Source organism: Penicillium taxi, assembly GCF_028828555.1.
Source record: "Penicillium taxi strain IBT 34144 chromosome Unknown utg000003l_segment0_segment0, whole genome shotgun sequence".
NCBI lineage: Eukaryota > Fungi > Ascomycota > Eurotiomycetes > Eurotiales > Aspergillaceae > Penicillium > Penicillium taxi.
The window spans coordinates 2,280,134-2,289,707 of NW_026643205.1; the positions used below are offsets into that span (position 1 = coordinate 2,280,134).

Genomic DNA, 9,574 nt, shown 5'->3' on the forward strand with positions numbered 1-9,574 from the left:
CTACATCAAAGCAGAACATTCTGTAATCTATTTCTTACATTCAACTCAAAATTATCCTAGTTGGAGTGCTTTTCAGTCTTGAACGAGGATATTCTTCACTCTTTACTAAGCTATACATCGGCCTAGACCGCACCTGATCGAGTCAGCACCACCAAGTATTTATAGGTAATGATCGACAGTACCTTTTACTAGGCATCGTTTATTCTTATATACTGAGGCTCAGACAGAGATGAGGCAAGGGTAAATCAGAATCCTGTTCTTGCCTGTGATATAGGTATTCTGAGCTCTAGGACTCTACGTTCCACGCTTATAGTCGCATTCGGCATAAGGGAGGTTGAATGACGCAAGCGATCACGGCATCTGAATGATTGGAGTCAAAGCTAATAGGTCGACATTTGACGTTTGGCTAATTATATTTTGAACTCCTTCAAATGTTGCAAGTCAGGGCTAATCTTATATGTACAAAATCGATTGATGGCGTTTTATCCCTCCGGTCTCGGGATTTCCATCGGGTACCCTCTCACTTCTTCCACATCTAAATATGCACAAGTTGTTTCAGAGCAGCCACATTATTCTTCAGGTTCGAATCACCCTTGCCAAGATCCACAATAATTGAAATCAAATCAGTGCCGAGCGGCTCGAGGTTGGTCGCGAGCGAGATGGGGTTGAGGACACTCTCGAGCTGCGTCTTTCGTGTGCATCCCTTAGTCAGGTTTCCTTCGAAAGCTGACGCCGTAAATTCAATAGCATATGGCAATCCAATCACATCGGTGGTAATGTGACCTCCATTTGCAAAGGTGATGAACTCAATCCCTGCGCCGTTATCACACCAGGTATCGGCGAGGACCTTCGCAGGAGCATAGGGGATGATCTCATCTACCGCGGAGTGGTAAATCAACATAGGTGAAGTAGGAGTCTCAGTCTTGTTGCCGACCAACAAGCAATCTTCCATGATGTCCGTGAAAACGGTGTTGGTAAGGAATGCTTCTCCAAGGGTCTGAAAGTCAGTGGAGAGCATGGACTGGAAGAAAAGGTTGCCGATATTATCAGCGGCACAGTGGGTTTTGGCATACTCAATCTTGGTCCGACCGTCCGATGTTAAGATCTGGTCAAGCAGGGGAGCTAATGTCGCACCATATGCGGAAGGCTGCGACATGCCGGCAAGAGCGATGGGGATGAAGCCGCCATACTCGCCATCGTTGAAGGAGAGCATAGTGGCCGTGAGGTTGGCAGGGGTGCCACCTGAAACCCAACCCTTGATATCAAGCTCAGGAGCATAGGTGGGCTGAAGAGCAGCTCCCCAGCTTGCAGCAATAGCACCGCCCGAATAACCAATACCGACGATCTTAGGAGTGTCAGTGGTGAATCCCAAAGGTTTAAAAGCCGATACAGCACGCATGTTATCCAGAACGGCCATGCCAGCAAGGCGACCAGCGCCAAATGCTGCCTCTTGCCCTTCGTAGTCGGATGAAGCAACAGTGTATCCGAGCAACAGATACGCCTGCAGGATCAAAGTCTCTGCGGCCGAGATGAGTTCTGTCTCGTTGGCACCAAACTGGTAGTTGTAGCTGGGTTCGCACGCGGAATACAAGCTATCATAGGCCGTTTGGAACGAGATGAATCTATCCTTCTTGCCATAAGAGGGCTTGAAGACAGTGGTCACGGTAGTGATCGCCGAACCATTTACGGCTGTTGTGCGGTAAAGCAGCTGATAGACTTTCACTGGATCCTTGATAATTCCGAAAACAGCAGCAGAGATATTACGCTGGCGCAAGATGGTTCCTGGCACCTCTGACTCGTATCCTACTGGAGGATTATAGAATGGGTCGGCGGCAGGGGACAGGATAGTGCTTCGAGCGTGATGTTTAGTGCTCTGAAGATGCCGAGCAGTGGTCATTGCCATCATGAAAGCCATTAAGGCCGTCATCACGAGTCGTACCGATGAGGCAGAGATCATGGTGAGTGATTATTAGAGATAGAATATTATGATTCTGGAAAAGCTATCACCAGGCCCGGAATTTCGTGGTTATTTATGCACTAGAATATATCCCGGTACGAAGGCCACAATGTAGGTTAATTCTCGACAAATCAGATATTTGGGTCTCATCTATACGACGGGATACTGCCTATATCTGTTACATTCACGAGGCCGTCTCAGCGCTCTTCACTATTATCAGGTACCAAAACTTGGACAAGGGTTTATTACATGTTTATCAAGTGGAGCGCTTCATTGAGCAAAGCAATGAATCCTGGCGCTTAATTAATTATCTGAGGCAGGATATGGAAATGCTTGGTACGCAGATCTAAAATGTTGCTTAAGCCTCATATCTATGTACAAAACGCGTTCAAATGTTTCAGATGATGTTTAATTTACCCGCACCAATGAAGGTTGGCAATAACTTCATATTGATTGGATATACCCCTCCAAGGGCTAGATTTGTAAATATGATATAAGATCATCATTACAGACACAATGTGTGTCTCTTTAGAAAATTCATTACTTCTCAATTATGATAGCAAACGAAGAATGAACTAAAAAATGAATCAGTACGGAGTACAAGGCAACAAATCAGCCTCAAGCTGTTCGATTTGTAAGTCAATTGATTGGCATCTTTCAAACTTGGAAGATCCCTAATTGCAATATAGGGCTGCACATGCTCGATTAGTGGGTAAAATCCGAGGTATTCTAGATCATGATCTAGACCTTGGTTCTTGCGTGACATACAAGCCTAAATCTTTCAAGATTATCAAGTTATAGCCCTGTAGTTAATAAATAGGTACTCTGGTACGTATATATGTTCAAATTACCTTATAAGCTTCAGCCCCGGGGTGGTATTTTGGTACCTATGTTGGAATCGAAAACCCTAAGCCACTCTTCTATTAAGTTTTCTTCTCATTGGACTAGATATTATTGGTCACTTCATTCTTCTCGATGTCCTGATATTGTATCAATGTAGCCCTGGGAACCCTCGGAGTTGAACCTTCCAATATTAAAGATGGCCCCGGGCATCGGGATCCATGTTTCAACAACTGTCAATGTCGGAACGGTGACGTTCTTACGGTGCATATGCAACTAGTATTCTTGATGGAATAGATCTAGGTGCGTCGATGCGAAGTTGTAAGAGGTGTGTTATTCAATCTTATCCTCGCTGTAACTAAATAGACAAAACTGGCTAGATTCACTTCATGTCGAACCAACAGCATCGGAACCATTGGTCCTGTGCCCCACTTTGGTCTAGTGGTATCGACAGTCAATGGATGAAACTTCTTAATTTTCGTCTCGATTCATCTTTGAATAAATCAAGTAGTTATTCCTTTGCCTTTTCGATACCTCCCGAGGTCCAGGCCTCGGGGGCTATTATATATTGCGAACGAGCAAAGCGACCTTTCAAGTTTCAGCGTCCCAAGGTTGTTTTCGAATAAAAAAGCTCTTTATTGTAGAACTAGTTATAGTTCTTTGTATTGATGACTACCTAGTGATAGCCCGCCTGGGCAGAGTAATTCTCTAATTGTAGACTTGAGCTTGCAAGCCAGGGATGATTTGAAGGTCCTTAGCTTCATAGGTGAACTTTCCATCCTGAGAGACGTTGCCCGCCTTGTTCCGGCGTTGCTGCTGTGTCTGTCGCACCTTGACCCACTCCTCGGTGGTGAGATGCTGGCCTAGCTCGGTAAACGCATTTTGCGTCAGTCCTAGGCGTTGCAGGACGGGGCTGTTATCAATGGGGTCAAGAACCACATTGTTATTGGGTCTATATTAAAGTCAGTGTATGCCTATGAAAGAAGAGATTCCTCAACCTACCGGGCGAAATAGAGCACACCTAGACGGTCAATATGAGCCTGGTCTTGGGGTGGTGCATGGACACGGTGAATGCTTGATTTGATATATCCTCCGGTCAAGGCAGTCAAGGCATCACAAGTGTTGATGGTAATAGTTCCGTCTTGAGGACGGACCCACTTCCAATCTCCCTCAGAATTGAGGATCTGGAGAGCGGCCACGGGCTGGCGGAAGAGCAGGGTGACAGATCCGAGATCTGTGTGGCCAGGGGTGTACAGATCACCCACCTTCTTGTTCAATTCTGCATCACGTGCTGCGTAGCGCATATAACGAAGGTGGTCTTCACCTTTGACATCATACTGGTGGGCGCGGACCAGCTGCTCCTCATCAGGGAGTTCTAGAAGGATTGCAAACAGTCGAAGAAGCTTCTCCACAACTTCGGTGTGGCATTTCTGTAGTTCAGGATTAGCACTCGGCATTGGCAATAGGTTCCACCGCTCGGTTTATCATACCCGGCTGAAGGCCTCAATTTCCTCAATATGATCGGAAAGGATAGGAGGCTGCTGTCGCTCATGGAAGCCATCAAACTTGGGAATATTGTACACCTCAATATTATCCTTAACTCCATTTCCAAGGCTAGACGAAGTTCAGCCTCATATTCTCAATAAAGAATACGCTATGTTCCATAGACTTACATGCGATGGCCGGATGGCCTATATCCATTATACTCTCCCCTGGTAAGGTCGTTTGCATTGTGGTACTTGAGCTTTTCTTCATCTGGAAGGTTGTAAAATTCTCGGCCCAGAGCAAACTGGTTATCAACCTCTTCTTGGCTAATGTTGAAGTTCTTCACATAGAAAAATCCTGAATACATGTAAGCGTGAGAAATATAAAAAAAGGAAGAAAAGGGACTTACCGACATGCTGAACAGCATGCTCCAACTGCTTGACGAGTTTCTCCTTGCCACCAGGCTGTTCATACTGGCTCAAGTCAAGGGTAATAAGCTCAGCCCAAGGCACTGAAAATATTAGTGTTAGCGAAAATCTCAAATGATTATATGGAAGGAGTCAATTCATACAGTCTTCCTTGGTCACAGGGACTTGGTCATATTTCTCAATTATCTTTCCAGGCATGATGAAGTTCCTTTGTGGTGAAGTTGTCGACCTTGGAAGTAAGTACAATATATAAGAATTAGCAATATGCGGTTTCGATGAGCAAGCGGAACATCAAGGGAACATGCACCAATATATAAATCCCAACAGCTACATTGAGCCCCGCACTTTCTATTTAATTTAGTTATCGTATTTGTAAGATGATCTCAAGCAAGCCATAAAAATGAGATATGAGAATTTGGGAAATGGGGGGGGGGGGGGGGGGGAAACCGGGTTCTGGGGCACGTCATCAGCAGTCAGCATGTCGCGGTTTTGCTAGTTGCACTGTGATGTTCTGTGGCATCTACCACTCATCGTACTTTATTCTCGCTTCACCCGCTTAGCCTGGAAATAAACAGCGAATTTGGAAGTGAGAGTCGGGATCTCTCCGAAAACGAATAATGGCGACAAGATGTGGAGGAATTGCATATCAGAAATAGCGAATGACCTCGGTCTCGTTTATCTGAGGGGCATTGTATGACACCGGGACTATAAGAAGCTGCAGGTAATAATGCACATATGGATCTGATTGCTGTTTTAAGTCTTCGTGCATAAATCTGACCACTCTCTATTATGGCCGAATTGAAGCCTAAGACCAGAAGGCTAGGACCTCTGGGGTTGTTCAAAGAGGTATTCAATTGGTATCCTTCATCATATCCTGCAGAGGAAAGAAAGTAAGCATATCTCACTTCCTGGGTGGTCTGGATTGGGTTATTTCTGCAGCTACTGACAGGATTCTTAGATTACTATTCAAGTTGGACTTGTCAATTCTGATTTTTGCTTGCTTATGCTGTAAGTGAGGAGTCCTAAGTTATAGTTCATTGAACGAATGCACTTACTAATATTGGCAGTCTTTGTGAAATATCTGGGTAAGAATTGAGCTCCAAGGCTGCGCTGTCAAGCCTGGATTTGAACTAATATCAAAAAATTAGACCAGTCCAATATCAGCAATGCCTATACCAGTGGGCTTAAAGAGGACTTTGATCTTAATGGAAATCAGCTCAACTACATGAATGTCTGTTACTTCACAGCATATGTTGTATTTCAAATTCCTGGATTGCTATTGATGTCACGTCCAAGCCTGTGAGTCTTGTCTTCCTCTGGTTGAATAGCAATTGACTCAACTTTGATATAGGTCTCGTTGGCTGCTCCCTGGGCTAGAACTCCTTTGGGGAATTTGTACTTTTGCTCAGAGCCGTGTTACCAATGTGAAGCAGCTCTATGCACTCCGCGCCCTGGTTGGTATGCTGGAAGCTCCAGTGTTCGCCGGAACTCATTTCATTCTCGGTACGTATACAGCTCGGTATAATCTCTGCAACAGAGTTCCTCACTAACTACCTGCATCTTAGGGTCTTGGTATTCGGGGCCAGAACTATTCAAGCGAGCAGGTACCTGGTTTATCTGCAATCCCCTTGGCTCTATGGTCAGCGGATACTTGCAGGCTGCTGCATATAAAAATCTAACGGGCGTTGGTGGTATGCCTGGATGGAGATGGGTAAGTAAATTCATTTTACTGAAGTAAAAAGGGTAGTTCATTAATGCTTACTCTGATAGCTCTTCATCATTGACGGCATCTTCACCATCCCTGTCGCCCTGATTGGTTTCATCATATTCCCAGGAATCCCCGACTCCCCGCGCCCATTCTTCTTGACAGAAGATGACATTGCATTAGCCAAGGAAAGAGGAAAGAAGGCGAAGATTCGTCGTCCAGGGAAGATGACTCTTGATGTGTTCAAGCGGTCCTTGAAACGATGGCATATTTGGATTTTTGTTGGATGCTACACGTGAGTTATGACCACACATAGTCACACTTGGGCATTAATCTACCGAACTTTATTCTAACACGTATATCTAGATGCATGATTCTCATGAGCTACCCGTCGTCATATATGAACCTGTGGCTTAAAGCTGAGGGATATTCAGTTGACCAAATCAACAAGCTGCCCACGGTAATCAGTGCAATTACTATCGTTACCTCGTGGTTTGGAACTACCCTTGCCGCAATTTATCCAGAATGGATTATTTACACCATCGGCATCGTATGCTGCATCTTCTCGACAATCTGTATGATTGTCTGGAACATTCCGCCTGCATTGAAGTGAGTTTTTATCTGATCACGCATTTCATGTCGTGTCGATCGCGAGTACTTACATATCACTATAGGTTTGTTGCTTGGTACCTATTCGGATTTGCTGGGTGTTTAAGTCCGATTCTCTATTCCATAGTGAATACAGTCGTCAGTAACGATTCCGAAGAGCGAGCTCTGATTATGGTAAGACTTCTAAGATCTTAAATTTCCCCAAAAGAGTCAGAATAGGATATTTAGGCTGACAATTATGTTTTTGCTGCAGGGTTCTATGATGACCTTTGGCTACTCCTTCCAAATTTGGGTTCCGCTTCTGCTATTCCCTACTACAGCACCAAATGGCAACGGAGCGACGAGGTGGCGTAAGGGTTGGCCTGTTACACTTTGCTTCTACTTCTTGCTCTGGGTCCTCTTTATGGCCGCCGTTCTCCTTCATAGACGGTAAGTAATAACTCAAATGGAGTACGAATAAAAAACTAATACGTGACAATAGCGACCAACGCAAAGGAAGGACTGAATTACCTGATAACGACATCTCCGAGTCGGATATCTCGGGAAGCAATCCGTCTACCGTAGATTTCGAAGAGGTTATTGTTCAAAATGAAGCTGACAGGAAAGGAAAGGTTGATATTGGTAGATGATGGCGATAAAAAATATTTCCGTCTTTCAATCAAATTTGATCGATCGGTTGACTCGGTATTATCTAGCATCTGGACACCGTAGTAGTACGTATATTTGCCGAGGTGAAGACATATGTCTATTGTAGATATATGTCAGTTTCTAGGGTGTGTATAACCAATTATAATATGAATGAATGTCTCTAGGTACATATAGATTAGTAGTAAAACACAACCGAGTTGGGATTACAAGCGAGTGGAGAATCCTTTATCAAATGGCCCAAAACCGAGAAGAACAGAAGGGTAGGATCTTATTAGCCATTCAAGCTTTAGAAAAAGGCCAAATTGACAATGCAAACCAAGCTGCATCTATCTTTAATGTCCCATATACTACTCTCCGGCGTTGCCAATCCGGTGTTATATATCGCGCTGACACACGCGCAAATATTCATAAACTGACTGAGTCTGAAGAGGAAACTCTAGTCAAATGGATTTTCTATTTAGACGACCGTGGATCTGCCCCTAGACCTCATTATGTCGCTCAAATCGCCAATATTCTACTCGCCGACCGTAGAATCGACCCACCTCTTACGATCGGACAAAACGAGGTTTCGAGCTTTGTTAAACATACACCTGAAATCGATATTCACTATTCAAAACGTTATAATTTTGAACGCGCAAAACAATAGGAGCCTAAGATTATTCGCGACTGGTTTATACTAGTTGAAAAGACGATTCGTGAGAATGGGATTCATGAAGATGATATTTACAACTTTGACGAAACTGGCTTCGCAATGGGACAAACCGCCACTGCTAAAATCGTTACGAAGGCAGGCTATTATGGCCGAAATGACAAAGTAAAACCTGGAAATCGTGAGTGGGTTACAGCTATTGAATGTTTAAATTCAACTGGTTGGGCGCCTCCGCCATGCATCATATTTAAGGGCAAAGACATGATGCAAAGCTGGTTTAGCGACGCCAATTTACCACCTGATTGGCGCATTTAATTAAACCCTAATGGCTGGACATCAGACCAAATAGACCTTCGTTGGCTACAGGAACTATTTATCCCTTCTACTATAATACGTACAAAGGGGACAGGTTGTTGATTCTAGATGGCCATGGTAGCCACCTTACACCCGATTTCAATCATATTTGCCGACAAAACGACATTAAACCACTCTGTATGCCTCCACATTTATCTCATATTTTACAGCCTTTAGATGTATGTTGCTTTGCTGCTTTAAAGCGCTCTTATTCCCGGGAGGTTGGTATCAAAATGGAGCTCGGATTCAACTCTATCAACAAGAACGATTTTCTAGCTATATATCTTTCTGCGCTTGAAGAAGCTATAAGATCTGAATCTAATGCCTTCGCTGCTACTGGAATTACACCATTTGATCCAGAGGGGGTGCTTTCAAAGCTTACTATCTTGCTTCGTCCGTCAACACCACCACCACCATCCCGGGGTAGCGACTCTAGTAAGAGATACTCTCCAAGAACGCCAATGACACAGAAGGATATACGTCGTCAACATAAATCTCCATTACGTGCAGCATAGCGATCACCATCTACACGAATAAAGCCGATCTTAGACCAGTTTTTAAAAGACGCAGTAGCCATACACCAACGTATGGCAATACAAGATCAGGAAATAGCCGCTCTTCGCGAAGCCAATGAAAAAAAGAAGAAACAAAAGGCACATCCGAATACGCGAATGGCCATTGAAGGTGGCCTTACTATCCAGGAAGGCCGTCAGCTTATCGACGCGTCAATAAATCGTGATGCAAATGGTGGTGATGTAAATGGACGCCAAATCCGGGTATCTTCTCCACGACGCCAGCGGCCACGCAGATGCGGAATATGTAAAGAAACTGGACATAAGAGAGAGATGTGTCCACAGCGCCCGATTCTATAGGTTATTTACATAGTTTTACTGATTTCA

General features: G+C 44.3%; 3 protein-coding genes across 3 annotated transcripts; 1 reads left to right on the forward strand and 2 right to left on the reverse strand.

Annotated features, from left to right (window-relative positions):
- Positions 1-535: 535 nt before the first annotated feature.
- N7495_004309 (putative secretory lipase) lies at positions 536-1,957 on the reverse strand (the record flags this gene model as incomplete). The annotated part of the gene is made up of 1 exon (XM_057206960.1): positions 536-1,957. The coding sequence occupies one exon, from the start codon at positions 1,955-1,957 to the stop codon at positions 536-538; it is 1,422 nt and encodes a 473-aa protein (XP_057064640.1).
- A 1,548-nt stretch (positions 1,958-3,505) lies between these two features.
- Positions 3,506-4,908, reverse strand: N7495_004310 (uncharacterized protein; the record flags this gene model as incomplete). The annotated part of the gene is made up of 6 exons (XM_057206961.1): positions 3,506-3,749; positions 3,800-4,227; positions 4,288-4,411; positions 4,471-4,639; positions 4,692-4,793; positions 4,854-4,908. The coding sequence occupies 6 exons, from the start codon at positions 4,906-4,908 to the stop codon at positions 3,506-3,508; spliced, it is 1,122 nt and encodes a 373-aa protein (XP_057064641.1).
- A 591-nt stretch (positions 4,909-5,499) lies between these two features.
- Positions 5,500-7,653, forward strand: N7495_004311 (uncharacterized protein; the record flags this gene model as incomplete). The annotated part of the gene is made up of 11 exons (XM_057206962.1): positions 5,500-5,600; positions 5,669-5,718; positions 5,778-5,795; positions 5,859-6,009; positions 6,062-6,213; positions 6,276-6,421; positions 6,481-6,710; positions 6,782-7,024; positions 7,090-7,198; positions 7,278-7,453; positions 7,506-7,653. 11 exons carry the CDS (start codon positions 5,500-5,502, stop codon positions 7,651-7,653), a joined length of 1,524 nt encoding a protein of 507 aa, XP_057064642.1.
- Between the last annotated feature and the right edge of the window lie 1,921 nt (positions 7,654-9,574).